General features: G+C 40.8%; 1 protein-coding gene across 1 annotated transcript in view; it reads right to left on the bottom strand.

Annotated features, from left to right (window-relative positions):
* RPRD2 (regulation of nuclear pre-mRNA domain containing 2) overlaps window positions 1–26,036 on the bottom strand; it is a 49,095-nt gene that overhangs the window by 10,764 nt on the left and 12,295 nt on the right. Inside the window, exons 2-8 of the mRNA XM_072115099.1 lie at window positions 15,557–15,686; window positions 15,172–15,272; window positions 7,292–7,360; window positions 4,631–4,686; window positions 3,518–3,644; window positions 3,268–3,443; window positions 2,839–3,127 (exon numbers count right to left, since the gene is read on the bottom strand). Coding sequence (XP_071971200.1) covers window positions 2,839–3,127; window positions 3,268–3,443; window positions 3,518–3,644; window positions 4,631–4,686; window positions 7,292–7,360; window positions 15,172–15,272; window positions 15,557–15,686 — 948 coding nt within the window. The remainder of the gene's footprint in view (window positions 1–2,838; window positions 3,128–3,267; window positions 3,444–3,517; window positions 3,645–4,630; window positions 4,687–7,291; window positions 7,361–15,171; window positions 15,273–15,556; window positions 15,687–26,036) is intronic.

Genomic DNA, 26,036 nt, shown 5'->3' with positions numbered 1-26,036 from the left:
GCAGAGCTCTGAATTGGAAGTGCTCTATCTTGCCGTCCATCCTCACCGCCACTCTCAGGAACCTCTGACTGTCCGGATGAATAGGGACGTGGTAATAAGCATCCGCTAAGTCTATGGAAGCCATAAAACAATCCTGAAAGAGCAGGTTTACGGTTGACCTTATCGATTCCATCTTGAACTTTTCCACTTTTAGGTAGTAGTTTAGTGGTTTTAAATTTATAATGGTCCGGAATGTTCCGTCCGGTTTCTTTATAAGGAACAGGGTTGAATAAAATCCTGTCCCTCGATCCTGCAGTGGCACCTGCCGTAGCACCTCCTTTTCCAATAGGGATCTTACTTCGGTCTCTAGAGCCTGTCTTTCTGCTCTTCCGGCCACTGAGGTTATCTTGAAACGCTGTGGGGGAGGGGATAGAAAAGGTAGTTTTAGGCCATCTTGTATGATCCCCAAAATCCACTTGCTCCCTGAAATCTTGCTCCACTCCGCCTTGAACAGGGAGAGCCTTCCCCCCACAGGACCCCTGGCGTCATTGCTGACCGGGACGTTTACTGGAATCCTGAGGCCGGGAAAACATGAATCCCTTAGACCTCCTAGAGGGTCGCCACCCCTCCTTCTTGTCTCCGGATCTCTGAGGAGATCTAAATCGCCTTGAGGGGCGAAAAAACTTCCTCTCTTGAGGCCTTGTACTAGGAAAACCTCTCTTCCTGTCAGCTGCCTTTTCCAAGATGTTGTCTAGTGCAGACCCAAACAAGAATTCCCCTTCACAGGGAATACTACATAGATGACTTTTTGATGGGAGGTCACCTGTCCAGTTTTTCAGCCATAAGGCCCTTCTGGCAGAATTAGATAAGGCTACCGATCTTGCCGATAACCTTAAGGCGTCCACCGAGGCATCGGCTAAGAAGGCAGAGGCCTTCTGTGCAGTGGTAACCTCCGAGATGAGATGTGACCTGGATGCACCAGCCTTAATCTTCTCCTCCAGCTGGGAAAGCCAAACAAAAAGAGACCTAGAGACGCATGTAGCCGCGACATTGGGTTTGAATGCGCCCGCTGCTGCCTCCCAGGAACGCCTTAAGAAGCCATCTGCCTTCTTATCCATAGGATCTTTAAGCACACCTGAATCCTCAACTGGAAGCGCACTCTTTCTAGACACTTTAGACACGGCAACATCTACTTTTGGCGCCTTGTCCCAAATCTCTGTCTCCTTCTCAGGAAAGGGATACTTCCGCTTCATAGCTCTAGGGATAAAAACCTTCTTGTCTGCCTTGCGCCATTCTGCTTGGATAAGGGAGGAAATATTCTCATGGATAGGAAAAACCTTTCTCTTCTTTTCTCCTAGACCCTGGAACATAACGTCTGTTACAGAGCGTTCTTCTTTTTCATCTTCTAACTCCATAGTTGATCTTACTAATTTTACTAGATGATCAATATCCTCTATAGGAAACAGGGGTCTGCCTGACCTGTCCTCCTCCTCTGACTCAGATGATTCTCCCGAACTAGGGCCAGAATCTTCTAGTTGCCTGGAAGTGCCTGGGGAATTCTCTGACCTGAGGGATCTCCTTATTTCTTGCACAGAACTACGCACTTCCTGCTGGATTAGCATACGCATGGATTCAAACAAGGTCGACTGCTCTTGTGCTAACAGGCGCTGAACACACTGGTCACAGTTAGGTTTTAAATAAAAGTCAGGTAGATTATCTCCACAGATTCTACATGCATGATTCTTAGACTTTACAGTGGCTTTCCCCTTACGAGATTCTTCCCTCTAAAATAAGAATCACATAAGACATCATCAGAACCAGTTTAAAGGCATGGTAAGGCCACACTCACCAATCAGCGGACTATCCCCCTACTCAAACTTTACCGTAGCGGTGTCCACCGACACTCTACCACCTTCATTAGAACTCATCTTATTCAGTGGTGAGGATACAGCTCCGTTTTCATCCACGACTGGAGCAACTCCTGTGGCTGGCTGTGGGTGCTAGAAACAACACACAGGACTCCTGTGTGGGATCTCCTTTTAAAATTACCGCGTCTGACGTCATCTCCCATGTGGACGCTGGGCGGTGCGTCACTTCCGGTCCTCACCGGAAGTGGAGCCGGCGCCATTTTGGGGAAGACCATCGCAGAGGAAGAGGCCAGCGCTCAGCCGCCCTTCCACACACACGCCTCCACTCCGGATCGGAGGCGTGCCGGAGTCCGCCCGCACCCACAGACTGCGCTGCACCTCGCAGCCTTCACCTCTTCACCGCCGCCGAGTGACCACCCTCCGGTAAGCCTCGGCGGGGGACCTGTGCAGCCACCTGGGGGTACCTGGGACTCCCATTCCCCCCTCTCACCGCAACTCCTGAGTCTCACCGAGACTCACTGGATCCCCCGTCAGGGACAGGAAACCACTGAAGGAGATGGGGCGTACCGCAGAATTTGAAGTCTGGGTTTCCTGTCCCTGGGGGCGGATCCCTCTCTCTGGTTGGGTGCTGTCGTGGTGAGAGGGGGAAAACTACTTCATGTGAACATAAGCACAAGACCAAATCAATTAAACACGAGGTCTATGATGGGAATACCCTTTTAAAATTGAGTGTAAAGCCCAACTAGCAGCCACAAATTCACTGAAATCCCTATGAAACACCACATGCATGGCCTTAAAAATATTTAGCTTTTTCATATTTTATGGTAGCAAGAGAAGTATGAGAGGAGGTGCTCTTTCCAACCACACTACGCCAACCACTTACAGCAAGCCTAGATTATGTTCCTCTACATAAGACTTCAGGTTACCCAAAATCGCACTGTAAGGTCATGAAAATACACAACTGTGCCTTTAACGTAGAGGGAAAGCTTACCAATAATAGCTGGAATTTCCTCATCAGCATCCTCATCGGACAACTCCATGTCCTCCACCATACGATTGTCCTTGGGGGGCTCAGGTGAATCGGATTGCACCAGTTCCACTTCTGGTGACAGCGGGCTCATGTCTCCCATTCCTTGAAATGGAGACTCTGAGCCGGTGGGAGAAGGAGCATCTAAGGTTGGTGATGCCATTGGAGACTCCTCAGGATCAGGGAGAGTCGACTTCAATTGATCAAGCTTTTTCTTCAAATTACTCACACGATTAGCAAAGGTCTTGTAAGCCTGAAGAAGGAATGATCATTTTCACCATAAATTTCAAGAAAAAGGTCAAAGTTGTGTGATGGAACGGCTGAATACTTATAGCAGCCTGCACCGCATGCAGCGGGTGATAAGAAATAGCAAAGCGCATACAAGCTACTTACATTCACTACAATCTTGACTTCACGGTATTGAGCTTCATAGAATATCCCTGCATTCTCTAAAACTTCTGCGAGGGAAGGTCCATTTTTCACTTGCTTGTCCAGGATGCCTACAAACTCCTCAAGCTTTGCACTCGCTTCCTCAAAATCCTTAGAGAATTTTTTTCCTCCGGCTTTATCTGGAATAACAGACAGATGTTAGATCACTGGGCTGAGCCGTACAAAGTCTTTGGGGCTGAAGAGCGTTACATACCTTTAAGGCGTTTAAGCGTCTCGGTGCTGCACACATCCACCCTCATGTTGGAGAGCTGCTTTTCTTTCAGATCAATATTATCTAATGAGCGCTTGTAAGACAGCAAGTCATCAATAAGACCTTGAGGCTAAAGAAAAAAGGAAATGGGAAAAAAAAAAAAACTTTAGAAACAAGAAAAATGCAGTTTACAATGTCATTGTGTGCCAACCAACAACTTCTATACATGTTCTCTGAGGAGAGGAGTAGGGGATGTCCTTTGCTATCACGCTAATGATTACTGTGCCGAGAAATATGTAATGTTCATGGAGCCATAACCCCAACGCTTCAGCCTTCATTAAGTGGTTATGTGTCACCCATTATTCATTTACAGCCAGCAATGATGGCATCTAAAGCGCAAATGTCTTCTAAATTTCTCATACACCGTGCTCAAATTGATTGCTGTGCATAGGACAGAGTCAGAGGCTGCTCCCATGTGTATCCCGGTGACCATAGCCCTGTCCACACCCAGCAAAGCCCAAATAGTGACAACCGTAACGGTTAGGGTGTCCCTTTCAATTGTTACGGGGTCTACATAGCAATGCAGGTTAGGCTATATTCCCACAAACGTATGGGGGACGCATATACGGCCGCCGTATATACGGCCGATATACGTCCCCCATACACTTCTATGGGCGCACGGCACCCTACGGGAGCGGTACGGTGCCGCACACGTGCGACACCGTACCGTTCCGTACCCGGGAAAAAGATAGGACATGTCCTATCTTTTCCCGTAATACGGCGCCGTGCGCCATAGGTTGCTATGGAGAGGGGCGAGGGTGAGCTGCGCTCACCTCCTCCTCTCCCCGTACACTGCCGTTGCCCGGTACGGTACGGGCGGGCAACGGCAGTGTGAATATAGCCTTAGTGTGGAAAAGTAAACAATGTAACAAAATAAATAAGTGAAAGAAGAGATTCCAAAGAAATGTTCTGACCTTTAAAAAGGGACAAAATAAAAAATTAATTAAAAAAATTAATTATCCATAGAAGGTTGGGAGGTCACAATACATACAAGCCAATATTAGGGACTTCAACAAATGTTCACCTCATACTCCTGAGACTTTATCTTATTCTTACCCTGAATTCTGCCACAATCTTCGATTTCAAGGCTGCTTTAGGATTTACTGGAGCAGCTAAGAGACAATCAAAAGTTTTGTGTTAATACAAGTTCCCTCGACTCTATCTTCTATATACATTATGGCCAACATGTGACAACAGGAACTTCCCATGAACTAACTTGGGGTGGCACAAGACTTGTTGGGTTACAGATGGCTCCATTTGTAAACCAACAATTGGTCATTAGTCATGACTGTCAATATTACAATAGCGAGCGCCTCAAACTACTAACCAGCAAAAATCGATAGCTCTTTACATGTAAAAATAAAAAAGTTGTGTTTGGGCTTGCTTTCTGTGTAACAAATTGCACTTCATAGTGACTGTATTTAATATTCCATGCCGTGTACTGGCAAGCGGGAAAAAAAATTCCAAATGCAGTGAAAATGGTGAAAAACCACATTTGCACCGTTTTCTTGTGGGCTTGAATTTTGACTTTCACTGTGCGCCCCAAATGTCTACTGTAATCTTTGGATTTTCGGTATAGGTTTTATAATGGTTTCAAACATTTACAAAAATGAAAAGCTCCTGTACAAAATGTTATTTTGCCATCTTCTGGTGCTAATCAGTTTTTTATACTTTGGTGTACAGAGCTGGGGGTGGTGTCATTTTTTGCAACTTTTGATGACGTTTTCAATATCATCATTTTTAAGACTGTACAACCTTTTGAGCCTTTTTATAGATTTTTTCATATTTTTTTAAAGTGGCAAAAAAGTGGCATTTTCAACTTTGGGCGCTATTTTCCGTTACGGCGTTAAACGCAGTGAAAAACCATAATATTTTGATAGATCGGACATTTCCAGACGCAGCGATACCTAATGGGTTTATGATTTGTACTGATTATTTTTATATCAGTTCTAGTGAAGGGGGGGAGAATTTTTAGTTTTTTTTACTATAATTTTTTGTTAAAACTTTTTATATTTTTCTTTTTACTATTTTTCAGATCCCCTGGGGTACTTTAACCCTAGGTTGTCTGACCGATCCGATCATAAACTGCCTTACTACAGTATGGCAGTATATGGGGATTTTCCTCCTCATTCATTACAACGTGCTGATAGCACATTGTAATGAAAGGGTTAAAATGAGCCAGCTTCGGGTATTCGGAAGACCCAAGGCTGTCATTGGTTCGCCGCTCCCCGATGCCATTGCCGGGATAACACCCGCAATCAGCCCGTGAGCCCTCTCCATGCACCGGGACCCGACGCGCGCTGTGAATACGAACCAGTTAAAGCGAACTCTAAGAGGTGCAGCCCGGGATTAAGCTATATTTTTCATAGTCATGCCACTTGTTTCCACATAGTCCAAAGTTTGGTTGTACAACGCTCCAGGAAAAATACCTAAAATTAAGCAATTAAAAAAATTGTATAGGATTTTAACCCCTTAACTGCAGCTGTGGGTGTACGGAGAGGTCTCACAGGCTGAGTCGCGTAAACTGCGAGTGTTGCTGCATATTACAGCAAACGCCCAACGGTAACACTCGCGATCAGGTGTTAACCTTACAGCTGCGGTAAAAAGGACACTGCCATCTTGGCTTCAATCGTCACTCACTGTGATGTTATTTAGGAGCAACGATTTAACTCCCGAAGGCAAAAATGTATATCCCTGTGATCGAACCGAAGAGAAATTTAAAAAGTAGACCTGTCATTTGGGATGCACAGTGAAAGTCGTAAAAACCAAGCTCACAAGAAAATGGTGCAATTGCGTTATTTTTTTACATGCTTCCCAGTACATGGCTTGGAATATTAAATACAGTCACTATGATGTGCAATTTGTTAGCCATAAAACAAGGCCCAATACAGCTGTGTACATGGAAAAAAAAAATTTTTTTAAAGTTTGATTTCTGAAGGTGGGGAGTGAAAAATTAAAAATTCAAACACTAAAAAAGGGTCTGCCGTTAAAGGAAATCTACTATTTGTTTTTATGCATTGTGAACCAAACATACTCCGAGAATGCTGTAGCTACACTGATGCATAAACTATCTTGTTTAATCACTGATTCAAGTAATTTTTCTCAAAAAAAACAATTATAAGATTCGGGCCTTGGGAAAGTTGGTGAAGACTGCCTGCTGTGCATAAGCACATTACACGGAGCTTCCTGAACTTTCCAGACAGGACTAATCAACCTGAAAGGGATGACGCATACACAGCAGCTGGGCGATGGTGCAACGATTGATTACCTCTGCCTGTCAGGGACAACATAGTGATTACATTCTCTAAAGCAGTAAATAATTGGGGTAAGAGGAGAAGCACCAGAGCAGCCACAGGAGCGACAGAGCCTCATTATCATAATTTTAAAATTCTTACTTCAGCAAAACCCCTCAATTCAGGGATAAAACAAGACATGTCTCTGCATCAGTGTACCTTCAGCATTCTCAAGGTATGTTTGGATCAGAATGCATAAAAGCAAAATGGTAGATTTCCACTAGTGTTTAAAGGGAACCGATCGCCACATTTGGCACACCACACTTTACAGTCCTTAAATTTGCACAAATTTTGGCTGTAGACTTTTAAAATGAGGAACAAGTTTAGTATGAATACTTTTTGAGACCCACAGTATATAGCAGCACAGACGGGAGCCTTCGGATGTACATATCTGGCAAACAGTAAAAAATGAACAAAAACTTACTTTCTGCTGGTTTCTCTACCGGCTTAGCACGTGAGCTTTTGCTTCTCTCCCGTTTACTCCATCCTCCACCTAAATTGATCACAGAAATTGAGCAATTATTACATTCCAGCACAGAAACAATAAAAAGTAAAAATGTTGTGGAGAAGAGCAACAAAAATATACAGCATGACAAAAAAAAAAAAAAAAAACTTTTAGGAAAAAAATAAATCAGCCAAGTCTTTAATTGAAAGAGAGAACTTCAAGATTAAAGCAAATCTGCCATCAAAATCCATCCTGATAAACCAGGGACACTACTCATAGATCCAGGCACCGTGACAGTGGCCATCTTCTTATATTTGGTAATGTGCTGATAGCACATTGTAATGAAGGGGTTAAAAGGAGGCAGCCTTGGGTCTTCGGAAGACCAGACGCTATCACGGCGACGGATCGCCGCTCCCCAATGACGTCACAGGGAGCGACGATCCTCGGGAAGATGGCGGCGCCCATGCGGATGTTACCGATCGCCGGTGTTACCGGTAAGTCTTTGCTGCAATATGCAGCAAACACTTACTGGCTATGGAGAAGGCTCAGGCTGTGAGCCCTCTCCATGCACCGAGACCCGACCCACTACTTGAATACATGGCGGGCGGTCGCGAACCAGTTAAAATATAAAATTACCAGTGTCACATTAAAGGAGTATTCCCACTTAAGCAAATGAATGTTACTTTTTGTTTGAGAAATGACACAATTTTCCCATTAACTTGCTGTATCAATTCCTCACGATTTTCTAGATCTCTGCTTGCTGTGATTCCATAGGAAGCTTCTAGGTTTACTTCCACTGGACAGAAATCTGACCATGGTCACACAGGTGCTTGGCTCGTTAGAAAACACGGCTCTGATTACTCTCATACTAACGAGCCAAGCACCTGTGTGACCAAGGTCAGATCTCTGTCCAGTGGAAGTGAAACTAGAAGCTTCCCAAGGAATCACAGCAAGCAGAGATCTAGAAAACCCTGAGGAATTGATAAAGTACATTAGAAATTTGTATAACTTTACATTATTTAAACAATGTCAATTGCTTGCTGAAATGGGAATACCCCTTTAAGTGTCTCTGCAAATTACATTTAGAGGAGTCCAGAGATTGTTTTTGTAACAAACCTGCTAGTAAATTCCCCCATAAAAACAAAAATTTAACCCTAACCAAAACTGTACGAGAGAAGTTTGAGGGATTATTGGGTGGATAAATTGTACTTTTAGATTTTGTCCACTGTACAGGTAAGCCGTGTGGTAGAAATGCCAAACAAACAGTTGCACCTTATTCCTATGAACTTTGTTTTTACAAATAACGACTCCCCTATATTCATTGTTTCAATAACAGTGAAACTTGTAGTTTTAATACCAAATAAAAAGAATTAAAAAATATACACACACATATATACATATATATATATACATATATACATATATATATATACATATATATATACATATATATATATACATATATATATATACATATATATATATACATATATATATATACATATATATATATACATATATATATATATATATACATATATATATATATATATATATATATATATATATATATATATACATATACACACATATATACATACACACACTCACCGGCCACTTTATTAGGTACACCTGTCCAACTGCTTGTTAACACTTAATTTCTAATCAGCCAATCACATGGCGGCAACTCAGTGCATTTAGGCATGTAGACATGGTCAAGACAATCCCCTGCAGTTCAAACCGAGCATCAGTATGGGGAAGAAAGGTGATTTGAGGCCTTTGAACGTGGCATGGTTGTTGGTGCCAGAAGGGCTGGTCTGAGTATTTCAGAAACTGCTGATCTACTGGGATTTTCACGCACAACCATCTCTAGGGTTTACAGAGAATGGTCCGAAAAAGAAAAAACATCCAGTGAGCGGCAGTTCTGTGGGCGGAAATGCCTTGTTGATGCCAGAGGTTAGAGGAGAATGGGCAGACTGGTTCGAGCTGATAGAAAGGCAACAGTGACTCAAATCGCCACCCGTTACAACCAAGGTAGGCAGAAGAGCATCTCTGAACGCACAGTACGTCCAACTTTGAGGCAGATGGGCTACAGCAGCAGAAGACCACACCGGGTGCCACTCCTTTCAGCTAAGAACAGGAAACTGAGGCTACAATTTGCACAAGCTCATGGAAATTGGACAGTAGAAGATTGGAAAAAACTTTGCCTGGTCTGAGGAGTCTCAATTTCTGCTGCGACATTCGGATGGTAGGGTCAGAATTTGGCGTCAACAACATGAAAGCATGGATCCATCCTGCCTTGTATCAACGGTTCAGGCTGGTGGTGGTGGTGTCATGGTGTGGGGAATATTTTCTTGGCACTCTTTGGGCCCCTTGGTACAACGCCACAGTCTACCTGAGTATTGTTGCTGACCATGTCCATCCCTTTATGAGCACAATGTACCCTGTAACATCTGATGGCTACTTTCAGCAGGATAATGCACCATGTCATAAAGCTGGAATCATCTCAGACTGGTTTCTTGAACATGACAATGAGGTCACTGGACACAAATGGCCTCCACAGTCACCAGATCTCAATCCAATAGAGCATCTTTGGGATGTGGTGGAACGGGAGATTTGCATCATGGATGTGCAGCCGACAAATCTGCAAAAACTGTGTGATGCCATCATGTCAATATGGAGCAAAATCTCTGAGGAGCTTCCAGCACCTTGTTGAATCTATGCCACGAAGAATTGAGGCAGTTCTGAAGGCAAAAGGGGGTCCAACCCGTTACTAGCATGGTGTACCTAATAAAGTGGCCGGTGAGTGAGTGTGTATGTTATATATATATATATATATATATTGTATATACTTGAGTATAAGCCGACCCGAGTATAAGCCGAGACCCCTAATTTCAACACAAAAAACTGGGAAAACCTATTGACTCGAGTATAAGCCTAGGGTGGGAAATGCATTGGTTACAGCCTCCCAGTATATAGTCTGCCAGTCCCTGTAGCATACAGCCTGCCCAACCCCTGTAGCATGCAGCCTGTCCAGCCCCTGTTTTTAGTTGACTCGAGTAGAAGCATATATATATATATATATATATATACATATATATATATATACATATATATATATATACATATATATATATACATATATATATATATATATATATATATATATACATATATATATATACATATACATATATACATATACATATATACATATATATATACATATATATATATATATATATATATATATATATATATATATATACATACATATATACACACATACACACACACTTTGAAAAAGTTATTGGCAGCAGAATATGGCACAGGTCAGTGTACAGATTTTTTTTTTTTTTGTGAGACAAGCCGACATTTTCATCAACACCAATATAGGGGCCGTAAAATCTTCCTTTATGGTGTTCACCGCAGGGAATAATAGTTTTTATATATTGATAGATATGACATTTGGGACACAAGGATAGCCAACATTTCTCATTTTTACTTTACTATTTGTTCTAGAAAAAAGGGGATTTTAAATGTTATATTTAAAATAAAAAAAAATTATTCTTACTATTCTTCCATCCCCCCCCCCCTTTCCCCTAGGGCAGTGGTGGCGAACCTTTGGCACGGGCCCTATTTGTGGGCACCCAAGCCATCCATACAGCAAAGAGTCTCTCACCATCCACACAGGACTCAAAGAATCATCCTGCAGTCGCAGGCAACTCCAGAAATGCTGCTGTCTTAAAGCAACACATTCTTGAAAGCTTGGGACTGCAGGAAGAGGTAGAACATGTGGAAAGGGGCGGATTATCTTTGGAGCTCCTGCTGGCCCCATGTTTCTTCCTGTACAGGGGGACCATGGCAAGAAACTACAACGATAATCCAAATTTGCCCCCCATTTTTCAACTGTATTGCTGTCCTAAAGAGGCTGATATGATTGAAAGTTGTGCTACAGCAGTAAGGAAGTGGTTAAAAAAAAAATTCTTAATTCCATTGCAACAATTTACAAATTAAGGGCTCATTCACATGGCCGTCTGCGGCCACATGTACGTCAATAGCGGCACGGCGCAGATACAGTGCCACACATGTGTGGCACCGATCCGGGCCACACACCGCAAAAAGATAGAGCATGCTCTGTCTTTTGGCGTGTGTGCGGCCGTGCGCCTCTATTCTCTATGGAGGGAGGAGGGGTCACCTCCTCCTCCTCTCCAGCACACGGCCGTATGCCCGCACGGCCCGCGTGTGAATGGACCCTAAACAAGTAGAAAACAGACTGCACCAACTTCACAAAGAACTACCATTGGTGTGCAATAATCCAACCAGGTGTCAATCTGTGTAAAAATAACAAATATACTAAAGATGGATAAATACGCTACCACATCCCTTTTAAGTAAATATACTCAAATTTACACACACACACAAGTTTTGTAACATACATATACTCAGTCTGGGCCACTAAAATATGCTATAAACCAATAATTTTACAATATAAAATGATAGAACCTCATAGGGCAAATCAAATGATTGTCTCCGTCCCAATCCACTTTACAGATCACTTAAAAATCAGGTCACATAAGACCGTCCTCCATTAAAGTTCTATCCTGATATTCATAGAATTGATAGGATGGATCTTGTCCTATAACAAAAATTGTATCCCTTTTTGTTAAAACAGAGGGAATCCTAATACAGGCAGTCCCCGGGTTACTTACAAGATAGGGTCCGGAGGTTTGTACTTAAGTTGAATTTGTATGCAAGTCGAAACTGTATATTTTATAATCGTAGATCCAGACAAAACATTTTTTTTGCCCCAGTGACAATCGGGGTTTAAATTTTTTTTGCTCTAATGGGACCAAGGATTATTAATAAAGCTTCATTACAGACACTTTACAGCTGATTATTGCAGTCTGGGACTATAGTAACATCCAGAGAGCTTCACCAGAGGCCACAGTGGGCAGAGGGGCCCGTCTTTAACTATGGGTTGTCTGTAAGCCTTCTTTACGCGGTGCTCGCAGCTGCCGGGTACCGGTCAGCTGACTGATCATGTGGCTGTAGCATACCAAGGCATTGTTCTTAGAATATAACTGTGGTAAACATTCGTACAGTGCCATCAGCGTTGGTGCAAGTATATTACATGAAAGATTGTGGGTCCCAATAGTAGCTGTAAGTGGGGATAGACTTCTATTCAAAAGTAGTTGCTGATATTGCTATGCTAGACGAGTTTTGGGGTATCTAACCCCTTCCTCAATAGCTAAAGTTATCCCTCTTCTTGATGATATTTAACCTTTATGATGATCCAAGGAAAAACCCTCAATGGATTCACTCCCAGTATTTCTGGAATGGTCCAAAAACCTGTACTGGACTCATTCTGAATACTTAAGTGTGCAAAACCCTCTTCTTTCTTGTTTAATATCCTTACACATAATAAATATAATTCCAAAAGGTAAATAAATGAAAATACAAATGCCCCCCCCCCAAAAAAAAAAAAACCCATAATATTAAATACATAATGTACTACATTAACAAATACAATAAAAAAAATTTACAATAAACCTAGCATTAAAATTCTAAATTCTTTGGTTTCTTTAGTATGATACTATTCTAAGCAAAGGTTAGTTATTTCTATCTAATATCAACACTACATGAACCTATAATGAACTGGAAAAAAAACAGTAAAACTTACATCAATATATGTTGTATTGCACAAATGTTCTTTGGCAATATGTATATAAAATATGTGAACTATATAAAGAATATGTAATTATCTGAATATAACCCCATACATTTCTAGGAATTGAATGAGTGGAGTGAACATTCACCATCAAGAAAATTACTAACTAGCAACACCTCTGGTGTATATTTTATGGCGCCCATGTGGCAAACAATATAGCGGTAGAACAATTAGACCACTAAAACAGAGAATAGGGGAGAATACTAGAAATATTAACGGTATTATGGTGAGGAGGGGAATTTAATACATTTTAATACAAATTAAATAAATTTGTCCCAGGAGGACTAAATGCTGAAAAGTAATTGTTTGGGTTTTTATAGGGGATTGTATGGGGAGATGTGCGGTTTATCAGCAAGGGGACCACTTCTCCCCTCATTCAATACCACATTCACAAATTCCTACAAATGTACAAGGTTATATTCAGATAATTACATATTCTTTATATAGTTCACATTTTGTATATACATTTTTTGAATAGGTGAATAACATCTGTGCAATACAACATATTATTTGGAGATGTAAGTTTTACAGTTGTTTCAGTTCATTATAGGTTCAGGAAAAGTAGTATCGATATCAGATAGACAGTATCATACTAAAGAAACCAAAGAATTTTGGATTTTAATACTAGGTGTATTGTAAATTTTATATTGTATTTGTATATTTTGTACATTATTTTATAATACAAGATTTTTGGGGAGCATTTGTATTTTCATTTATTTACCTTTTCGAGTTATATTTATTATGCATAAGTGTATTAAACAAGTAGGAAGAGGGTTTCGGACAGTTAAAGGGGTATTCTCTCGTCTGGGCATTCACATTCAGTTTCATTAATCTGCCATATATAAACATTTCTTCAATTAGATGTTATTAAAAAAAATGTTCCTGTGTGAAGATAATTTCTCATAAATGTAGTCATATGGTCCCTTAGAAACGAGATGGCTTCCACGGATACGGCCACGTCTGCTGGAGGGATTGCACAAAGAAACAAAAGGTTATTGTATATGAAATGTCCGCGAGTTACTACATGTCGCACAGCCGTCCTGTGGTAATGATCGCTGAATCCTGGTGGTCCGGCAGGGCTCTATTGTGCATGTCTGGCCACCACTGCCAGAGAGTGACGTGATCGTAACCGAGGAAGCTATCTCGTTTCTAAGGGACAGAATGGCTACATTTATGAGAAATTATCTTCACACAGGAACATTTTTTTTTAATAACATCCAATTGAAGAAATGTTTATAAATGGAAGATTAGTGAAACTGAATGTGAGTGCCCAGACGAGAATACCCCTTTAAGTATTCAGAATGTGTCCAGTACAGGTTTTTGGACCATTCCGGAAATCCTGGGAGTGAATTCCATTGAGGGTTTTTCCTTGGATCATCATAAAAAAGGTTAAATACCATCAAGAGGTATAACTTTTGCTATTGAGGATGGGGTTAGATAGCCCCAAGCGCGTCTAGCATAGCAATATCAGGAGCTTAGTTTGAATAGAAGTCTTTCTGTGATGCCGCAGCACATTGCAGTCTGAGAGTATAATAGGCTTTCACTGAAGATAATTAGGAGGTGAGACCGCTAACATTTTCCAGATTTGGATGATATACATGGATAGGATTTACATGAAATCCTAATCAGGGATGTTTATTTAAGAGTAGAAAGACCATATCCAGTTATAAAGAGATTAGCCTGGGCTCAGGCATTGATGATACTAACAATATTATACGGAGCTTGTGTATATGAGGGTTCCCTATGTTTTAACAAAAAGGGATGCAATTTTTGTTACAGGAAAAGACGCATCCTATCAATTGTGATACTATGAATATCAGGATAGAACTTTAATGGAGGACGGTCTTATGTGACCTTATTTTCAAGTGATCTGTAAAGTGGATCGGGACAGAATTGTTTTATTTGCCCTATGAAGCTTTAGCATTTTATATTGTTAAAATATTGGTTTATAGCATATTTAAGAGGCCCAGACTGAGTAAATGCATGTTACAAACTGTCTTGTGTGTATAATAAATTTATGGGTATATAATATATTTCAATCTTTGAACTTGATTTGTAAATTAACTAATATACTAATCTTAGTGAAGCTTTAATATTTTTGTAGCTGTAACTTTAATAGAAAACTTACTTAAACCAGATCGAAACGAAGCAATAGTTTCCTCGTTGTACACACTCCTTTCTTCCCATATTTTGAAGACTCTCTCAACAGATTTGGAAACCGATGGATCCCTTTGGGGAGAAAGAAAAAAAAAAATCCACAAATGAATTTTGTATCAACCAAAAACATGATAAATTAAACTACTTCAAGTGACAGCAATGTCTGCTTTAGTCATAACCGATGAAACACACACTACACCTTAGCTAGAATACTTTTACACAAATGTGAGCAGCTTCGCCCCATTCACCGACTAATCCACAGATAAATCTGTCACATGCAATTCTGTGCGCATATACAGACAGTCCTGCAATACTGTTGTGTTCTAGTATATTGTAAATACTAAATATATACGTACTTCACTAAGGAGGCAGCTTCAGGAATTGCATCAGCAAAACTTTCCCGGTATACGATTGCATTTTTCCTTTTACAATTTTGGATGATATCGTTGGCCAAGTAGAACAGGTTCAGTCTGTGTGAGAAGCCAGCTGTGAGGATAAAAGAGAAATAAAAAGTTAAAGCGGCGTTTGTTTGGAATGTGTTTTTTTTTTTAACATAAAGATCTGTGCATCTGTAAACATCTTTAAAGGAAACCTACCACGTGAAATTGTACTTCTAAGCATCAAATACCGAGCACCAGCTCAGGGTGAGCTGGTGCCGGAGCATATTTTCGTTATTCTCATAAACCGATGTATTGCGGTTAAAACACTTTTGTAATATTTATATGTGAAGCATCTTCGGTGCACCATGCGCGCGACCGTGCACGTGTCACATCACCGCCACTTCCTATTTTCACGCACAAGGCTGCATGGTTTCTGCAGATTCATTACAATGAACCAGTGGCTTATTGTAATGAATCATATGCAAAAATGCCATATACTGCAATACAGTATATGGTAGGAACGATCAGACCATCTAGGGTTAAATGTATCCTAGAGGGTCTAAGAAATAGTGGGGGAAAAAGAAAAAAAAAAAGTTTAAATGTAAAAAATTTATAAAATATTAAAAATTCAAATCACCCCCCCCCTTTTCCCTAGAACTGATATAAAATATAATAAACAGTAAAAAAAAAATCAAACACATTAGGTATCGCCGCTTCCCAAAATGCCCGATCAAACTATAAAAAGGGTTATTGCCGAAGGTGACCTCCAAAATGGCGCCTAAATGTACGAACCGCGACTTCTACACCTTTTTACATGACATAAAAAATGTAATAAAAAGTGATCAAAATGTCGCACCATCCTCAAAATGGTAGCAATAAAAACGTCGTCTCGTTATGCAAAAAAATAAATAAATAAATTACACACCACCATGAAAAAGTTATTAGTGTCAGAAGATGGCCAAATTTTTTTTTTTCATTTTTCGTACACATTCGTTTAAAACTGAGCCCACAAGAACATTACGCACGTGCATTTTTTTCTTAAATTTTTCCACATTTGGAATTTTTTCCGGCTTCCCAGTACACGGCATAGAATAATAAATAACATCACGGGAAAGTAAAATTTGTTACGCACAAAATAAGCCCTCACACAGCTCTGTACACGGAAAAATGAAGAAGTTATGGATTTTTGAAGGTGGAGAGTGAAAAATGAGCGAAAAAACCCTGCGGTCCTTAAGGGGTTAAAAATCTATGAATAGTTGATTAGTGGGGGTATAACACAAGCCCATTACCCAATATAGTCCAGTCCCCTGTGCCAGCAGCAGACATGGCCCAGATCAGCTGACTTGGTGGAGGGACCAGGTATTGGATGCCCACAGTCCAATGCTAAAGACACAAGTATCCATGGCCTATGACCTCATCATCATGCATGTCAAGTATGTGTTCACCTAATGCACCAATTGACACATCGAGGATCCAAATCTACCACTTGCTACCTTCCGTTTTGGTAGAAGAGGAAGTCACAGCAATAACCAATACCAACTCCAATTCCAAGACCTAGCTTGTTTAGTCATAGAAATTGTGTACTTAGTACATCTCCCCATCAGGTACTGCAGAGAATATGCAGAATCAAGGTTTGAGTAGCTAATGCAGACAACAAATACGTGGTTTTGTAGAGGACAGGTAGCCAGATGTACACATGTAGTCTGCAAATAAACAGAAAGCACAAAAATATGGTCACATACTGTAGCCATGGTTACAAACATGATATAATATGCTCAAACATATAATATTCTTTATTAACATCCACTAAATGTGCATTCTGACCTGTGCCACAAGACAGGACGCAATACAGATACACAAAGAGAGCATGTATTGAAGGTATTGAATGCCTTTACCATAAAATGTCCCTATTTCATCCAGAATTATTTTTAAGGGGTGTCCAAAATTTATTTCTTTTAATTTTCTGCCCCATCTTGCCATAGTTTGAGTTACAGAAGGCCTGAGGACACCCGGCCGAGAGGCCGCACACAGATTGAACCACTAAGCCATTCAGCAGATTTGGTTTCCGGATGTGGATTCGACAGACAGACAGGCCTTAACCTGCTCCAAAAAAACTTCATGTGAACCAAGCGTGTAGACCTTATGTCACCTGTGACCAATAACATGATTTGGATAGATTTCGCTTCCACCTATGGGACATATATGTATGTGTTTGAGCCGGGTTAATGTGGCAACAACATGGCACATTTTTCTCTTATTTTTACTGACGGGAGCCATACATGGTGCCGAAAGCTCCCTAATTTTTTTAAGACTATGGGACAACCAAGATGACACTACCATGTGGGCACTTCTAATGCCATTTTAACACCCTGTGGCCAGGGTAATAATAGTAATAATATAATCTTTATATAGGGCCATCAAATTTCATAGTGCTTTACAAATCATAGGGAACATATACAAATATAATAATATTACATTACAGAGTACAAACTGTCATATGGAACAATAGGAGTGAGAGCCCTGCTCACAAGAGCTTACAGTCTATGAGGATGAGGGGGGACACAAGAGCTTACAGTCTATGAGGATGAGGGGGGAAGACACGAGTTAAAGAGCTTGTATAATGGTCCAGCCATTATTTAGAAGGGCACAGTATTAAATAGTGTAAAACACTAAAACAGGGTAAATCGAGTCCTATAAGCCTACATGACAGAAATATGCCTGTATCTTATTAGTTCCCAAAGCCTTACCAGCAATCCGCAGTGTGACATACAGTGGGGAAAAAAATATTTAGTCAGCCACCAATTGTGCAAGTTCTCCCACTTAAAGGGAACCTGTCACCAGAGACCTCATTTTCACTAATGACAGGTTTCAGAAGCCCATTACAGCTGTATTGCAAATATGCCTTTCTACTTTCCCTAATCATTTGCATTACAATAGAACTGTGTGATTTAACTTGCCTCCTGACAGAACCATCTGTTAAAGGGCATCTACCACCAGGACGAAGGACTGTATGCAAATAAGGGGCTCCAGGCTCCATTGGTGGCAATGTAGCCTGGAGCCCCTCAGGCTCATTTGCATAGCCCTTCATCCTGGTGATAGATGTCCTTTAAGTCACAGGGATCGGGCTTTGGTTTGAATGCATTTCAAAAAACATGTGACTTGTCTGTGCTACAGACACCTCAGCTCACAGCCCCCACCTGTGTGCTTCTGTACAGCCCCTTGCTCATACAATTATAATATATAATTCCTTTATATAGCGCACACAGATTAATGCCCTTGCTGATGGAAGGAGGTTTGCATTCAATATCACGATACATGGCCCCATTTATTCTTTCATGTACACAAATTGTCCTCGGCAGCCCCCTTGTCATGGTGTTGCCACACACTGCACAGTAGGAGTGGGATGTTCTATGTATGCAACTCAGCCTTCACTCTCCTCCAAACACTTCTACCTTGGTTTCATCTGACCATACGATATTCTCCCAATACTCCCCTGCAACATCCAAATTCTCTCTAGCGTACTTCAGACGGGCCCAGATATGTAATGGTCTAACCCCTTAGCCCACCATGACGTTCCCCATAGTCATGGTGCGGCAAGGGGTGTATGAAGAGGGCACACTGGCTGCCAGTGGCATGTAACAGATGGAGGCGCCGCCTTCTTTTTGGTTGCTTCCCACGACGTCATCAGGGAGTGACGAAACGCCTGAGGTCTTCACAAGACCCCAAGACTTGTCATTTCTGAAGATATGTTACAATGTACCAGTGGCACATTGTAACAGATTATGTGCAAACTCCCTATATACTACTATACTGTAGTATAGCAGTATATGGTAGCATCCATTACACAACCTTGGGTTTAAGATTCCCGTTGGTGAAATCCATATCGGAAAATAGCACCCAAAAAAAGTCACTTTTTGCCATTTTGTGACATCAAAATTTTAATAAAAAGCTAACAAAAGGTTGTACATTCCCCCATAGTGATAGCAACAAAAACTTCCTTGCATCCCGCAAAAAATTATGCCTTACACCGCTCTGTACATCAAAGTATAAAAAAAAAGTGATTGGTCTCAAAATATGGTAAATGAAATTGTTTTGGTTCAACGACCACTGTGAACCTAAAACTACTACAGTTATAGAAATGTAGCTGCTGGCTGGGACCAGACAATTCTCAGGATTCTGCAAAGTTTCCAAAACCTTCTTTATATGCATAGAAGTCTCCATCAAACGCCATCACTGCAACATCTAAGAAATACTTCATAACTGCAAGTGTGACCCCTGCATAGAAAGCCTATTCACCAGAGGCCAGGCAATTTTTATCTGGACAGAGCAGGCAACATCTAGCCTCCATCTATCCCTCAGTTATCTCCTCTAGATGCACATCAGAGAGAGACATAAAGGGGAAAATTTATTACTGCAACTTAAAGGGGCTGTTCTGGTTTCATCAAATGGCACCATTTCCCGTCAGTGCCATGCCTTTGTGTACATGGCAGGGGACGCTGACCAGACAACTTCCAATTGCTGTCTGAATCTAACACATTGTCCAGCAGATGGAAGCGGTCGGGTCAGTGTGTTCTGCCGGGAGACAGCGCAGGACAAGGGGAGCGCTGACGAAGTCAAGTACAAGCCATTTTTGTTTTCTAAGGTTATCACCAACAAACCATTCATTACCTGGCATTGCTTTAGGCCAGGGCAATACCACAAGAATAGCAATTAAACCCTTAACGCCGAAGCCACTTTTCACCTTCCTGACACGCCCCATTTTTTCAAATCTGCCCTGTGTCACTATAAGTGGTCATAACTTTGAAACGCTTTAACATATCCAAGTGATATTAAAATTGTTTTCTCGTGACACATTGTACTTCATGTTAGTTGAAAAATTTTAGTGTTTTGTATTTATTTATGAGAAAATCAGATATTTGGTGAAAATTTGGAAAAATTCTCGATTTTCGAACTTCAAAATGTTCTACTTTTTCCACACATAGTCATAACAGCAAAAAAACTTAATAACTAACATTCACCAAATGTCTTCTTTATGTGGACATGGTTTTTTATGCATACTCTTATTATTGTAGGATGTTACGGGGCTTTGAATGTTAGGTGTGATTTTTCACATTTTCATAAAAACCGCAAAATCCTGCTATTGAGGGACCTGCTCAGGTTTCAAATCACTTTGAGAGGCCTAAATAAAAGTAAAACCGCATAAATTACCCCATTATAGAAACTACACCCCTCAACGTACGTAAAACAACTTTTATGAAGTTTGTTAACCCTTTAATTGTTTTACAGGGGTTAAAACAAAATCAGATACAATTTTGAAAGTACATTTCTTTTGGCTAAATTAATGTGTTTTTCATAAAATGTACAAATTCTCAGTGGATAAAATACCAAAACGCTCCACAAAATGTGATCCCCAATCTCTCCCGTGTATAACAATCCCCCATATGTGGTGGTAACCTGCTGTATGGGCACACGCCAGGGCATCGAAGGGAAGCTGCGCCGTTCAGAACAGTTTATGCATTGTCACTTTTTATTGGCTATACAATCTTTATTTTTTTGGCAATTTGGACATATAAGGGCTTATTTTTTGCGACATGAGATGCACTTTACAAATACTTCATTTTAGTGGGTCATGAGCTTATTGATGAAATTTTATTAACTCTTGAATGTATGGAGGGAAAAAAAATTGGCAATTTTGGTTTCCTTTCTTTTTGTATTTTTTGGGGGTCGTACACCGTACACTAAAAATACTATATCTTTATTCTACAGATCACTACGATTACGGCGATACCTCATTTATATAGTTTTTCATTTATTTTTACAATTTTACTGAAAAAAAAACTAATACAGAGGAAATCTCATTTGTTTTTGCCATCTTTTCGGAGACGTAACTTTAATAATTTTTGGTTGACAGAGCTGGTTCAGGGCTTATTTTTTACGTGTTGAGTTGTCTTTTCAATTGATACCATTTTGGCGCACATAACTTTTTTTGATCATTTTTTAGAACATTTTTGTGAAGAGATTTTATGAAAAACTTACATTTTTGGCGAGTTTTTCGGGTTTTGTTTTTACGGCGTTCACTGAGCGGGCCCAATAATGTTTGAGTTATTGTACGGATTGTTACAGACGCGGCGATACCAAATATGCAGGGTTTTTTGGCGATTTTGTGGGTTTTTTTATTTTACATGTGTATAGGGAACTTTAACTTTTTTTAATTATTTATTTTTGTTAAAAAAGGTTTTTATTAAATGTTTTTAACAGTTTTTTTTTATCACTTTTACAGGTAAGCTTGAACAAGCGATCCACTGATAGCTGGTTCAAGCTATTCTTCACCTTGCTGTAATACAGATGTATTGCGCATGCGCAGTGTGTTACAGCCGGGTCCTGCCAGAAGGCAGGACCCGGCTCACGGAGAAGGATCGCGCAGCCCCGGGCACTGGCAGTCCCGGGGCTGCGATCGGAACCACGGACCCCCCCCGGTAAGCGCTGCGGGGGGGGGCGATTCTTGTGAAATGCCCCTAACATGCCGCGGTCAGCGCGACAACGGTGTGTTAGGGGTTAACACCCGCGATCGGAGAAATTTCCTATCGCGGGTGTCAGCTATAATATATAGCCGACACCCGCAGCTTCTGGCCCCGGCTCCGTTCAGGAGCCGGGGCCAGAAGCTTGACGTAATAGTACTGCATTTTGCGGGAACGCACATCCCGCCATGCAGTACTATTACTTTTATAGTCAAATGTCGGGAAGGGGTTAAGATTGCAAGATCACAGAAAAACTTATGTGAGTGTAGCAACATTAGCAAAAAGAATGTGGACATGTCCTAATCATATTCATATAGTTGAAGGCATTTTCCCTTTACAATTATAGAGAATCACATTAAAGAAAACCCGTCACATGATTACTACACTCCAGTCTGTAGGTTATAGAGCAGGAGGAGCTGAGCAAATTATATAATTTTGTGGAAAGAGACTGTAACCTGTATTTTGTTTGCACTACCTGGGTGATTGAGTCCATAGGATGTTACTCTGGACTCTCACTTCCCATTATGGGTAATAGTGTCCTTTGACAGCAAGTTTCAAAAAAAAGATAGAGACAATTCCCGGTTTTCGCTATTCATACATCAGTGTTTTGCATTAGTCTTGTCAGCCTAAACAAGAAGATTATTTTTAGACAAGCAAATGTTCTTGGTGTAAAACATTGACAAGACACCGATTTATAAATAAGACTTCAAGTTGTATCTTTGCACACAACACACATTTTTAATGCAGATAAAGGAACTGGTACGGTTAGTGCCCCCATGAGACTTAACCAGTCTCATCGGATACAGGGATAGAAACTCAGCATCATGTCTATGACTATTTTGGTACAAAAGTAGTATAGAAGGAGCATATTGCTCAGAAGTGCAAGGTGAGTCCGGTGAAATGCATCAACGTCATATGATATAGTTCAGGATACCAGGCAAGAATCCTAGGCTGGACATGTGAAAAATGGTAAAACTTTTCCACTCACAAAGATATATATACATTTGTAAAGAATATACAGGCATTCCTCGACTTAAGGACACCAGGGTTACAGACTGACCTCTGGATTCTGCAAAGTTACTGTACTTTAGCTAAAGGCTGCAATGATCAACTGTAAAATTTATCAAAAAGGTGTCTACAGCGAAGCTTTATTATTCCTTGTTCCCTTCATACCCAGAATTTTGCAAAATCCAATTGTCGCAGGGATGAAGAGAGAAGAAAAAAAAAATTTAATCTGGAGTTACACTTACAAGATATACCAGTTCCTACTTGCATACACATTCAACTTTAGAACAAATCTAAAGAACCTATCCTGTACATAACCCAGGGCCTGCCTGTACATAACCCAGCAAGTGCTTTTCTTGTATAACATCCAGACAGCTAGTATGTGCACTGTCCCCACAGATTGGAAAGAAGATTTACTAAGCTGCCATCCATTTCATAGAATAGGTGCAGTGAAGTCAAGAGCGGAAGGCGCACAACAAGACCGGGTAATGGTTCCAAAAGGTTTTCTTTTCATGGAAGGTACACGGAAGAAACAACGCGTTTCGGGGATCTGTGGTCCCCTTTTTCAAGTGGATAAGCTTGGGAGCTGACTGTAGCTGAGATTTATGACGCTAACTGGAATACGGCTGTAGCAGCCCCTCCCTGCCTGAGGCTTCTGCTTTTCATAAGTCATTTTTGGCTGTAAACTAGTCTTCAGTCAGATTCTTGCCATCCAATCAGGATCAAGATCACTTATCCACTTGAAAAAGGGGACCACAGATCCCCAAAACGCGTTGTGTTTCTTCCGTGTACCTTCCATGATTTAAATAAAAAGAAAACCTTTTGGAACCATTACCCGGTCTTGTTGTGCGCCTTCCGCTCTTGACTTCACTGCACCTATTCTCTGACTGCAGACGATCTCGTGCCCGGAAAACCCAAAGACGCCGGTTGCACCTCGACCAAAACCCTTTATGCCAATAAGAGAGTTGTGCCTTACTTTGAAGCACAACTGATCCAGGTAAGCGACTGTCTAACCACGTCAGATACCCTGAACCAAACGATATCACCCTATGAGCGCTGTTGTGTTCTTTGTCTGCTATCCTTCCATTTCATAGAATAGTACAATGCAACAAAATTGGACATATTTCAGTACATGATGCTACTACAGTCTTAGGATGAGAAACAATCGATTGAGATCCCAAAGATCTCGCAAAAACCACCAATGGGTTAAAGCAGTAAACTACTAGGTACTTGTCCCATTTTTTAGTGAAGCAGCAACCAGCCAATACTTTAGCCCATCTGACTGCCCCCTAACAGGCAATCCACAAAAATAAAAATGTACAGTTAAAAGGGAACATGTCACAGGCTTTAAAGGGAACCTGTCAGAATATGGCCTAGTAAACCACTAGCAGTATGTTTTAACCAGTTGAGCAGCTTCTAGATGATGTTTCATTCATGGCCTGGTGTGGTGGCATCATCCAGAAAATCAACTATACGCTGGATGTGAGGCAGAGAGTTTGACACTGAAGTCAAGCTTTTCCTGCCTAAGAGCGCCCCCTTCTCTTGATGGCAATCACATGGATGGAGATGTTTAGAGGAAGGAAGAGTTTAACTTAAGTAACAAACTCTCCAACTCCCTGACTTTATTCATCTAACTTACATCTCCTGGAAAGTTTATTTTCTGGATTATGCCGCCAAGTTGGGCCAAGAAAAAACAGGATATAGAACCTGCTTAACAGCAAACTGGTAGTGGTTTATTCTACCAATTCCTGAGGACATGTTCCCTTTAAAGGAAATCTACCATTTGATTCGATGCATTATGAAACAAACATACCTTGGGAATGCTGTAGCGACACTGATGGAGGATCATATCTTGGTTAATCCCTGAGTTGAGTGGTTTTGCTGAAAAAATAATTCTATCATTCAGGACCTTGGGAAAGCTGGGTCAGGCGGACTTCCTACATAAACACATTACACACAGAACTTTTCATTAGACATGGAGGTTAGTCAAGCATGACTAATCAACCTGAGCTGGATCACTCATACACAGCAGCTGGGGGATGGTGCAGCAATTGATTATTCTGCCTTCAGGCACAACCCACCAATTATATAATCCTCTCCTGCAGAGAATAACTCACATGCTAGGAGAAGTGCTGAACCAGCCACAGAAGGAGAGAGCATCATTATAATTTTATATCCGTTTTAATCAGCAAAAACACTCAGCTCAGAGATTAACCAAGATATGTTTGCTTCATAATGCATCAAATCAAATTCCTTTAAGGACAACAAACAAGCCTCATGTACTTAGTGTTCCAATAGGCAAAATATAGATACAAAAGCGGAGGCGTAATCTTTGGCCTCCAGGGATTGTGTAGACACAATGAGAACAGTATAAGCTATAAATGGAGACCGTCTTCTAGGGTTACATCCTATGCTCCTCCTCACGAGATGTAAAATACAACTGTTCCCCAACATCTCATCAGAAGAGAGTTTGGATGACCTATACATATCGGATAAGCTTAAATCACAAGAGTAAGCCAATCCTATTGTAATGTATACAGGGTTTTCTTCCAGACCACCATCCTGTGTAGGTCTTTTAGGAATGGACTGTCTTGTAAACCAACATAGAAATCCTACCAAATACAGATGATGCTTTGAGAGACCCGTGGTCCCCTGGTATGCAGATTATAGGGTAGATGTGGCATACTATCTAGCTCCTGAGGAACTATTCCACATGACTTTTATTAGAACTCTAAAAGTTTATCTGAGTGAAGTTGGCCCACCACCTTGTTCAAACCTAACAAAATTGGATATTAAAGTTTCCAGAGGTCAACCAGTCCCCCCACATTACAATCAAAAAACTGGTGCCAATCAATTCTGCTACTTTTGCGCTGCTTTTGTTTTGAATATATTAACTAAACTTGTAAAGTTCAAAAGGTCATCCAGCCCCCCCA

This window comes from Engystomops pustulosus, chromosome 7 (genome assembly GCF_040894005.1).
Source record: "Engystomops pustulosus chromosome 7, aEngPut4.maternal, whole genome shotgun sequence".
Taxonomy (NCBI): domain Eukaryota; kingdom Metazoa; phylum Chordata; class Amphibia; order Anura; family Leptodactylidae; genus Engystomops; species Engystomops pustulosus.
The sequence above is the reverse complement of the archived record's forward strand: the minus strand, read 5'-3'. Positions and strand labels throughout refer to the sequence as shown.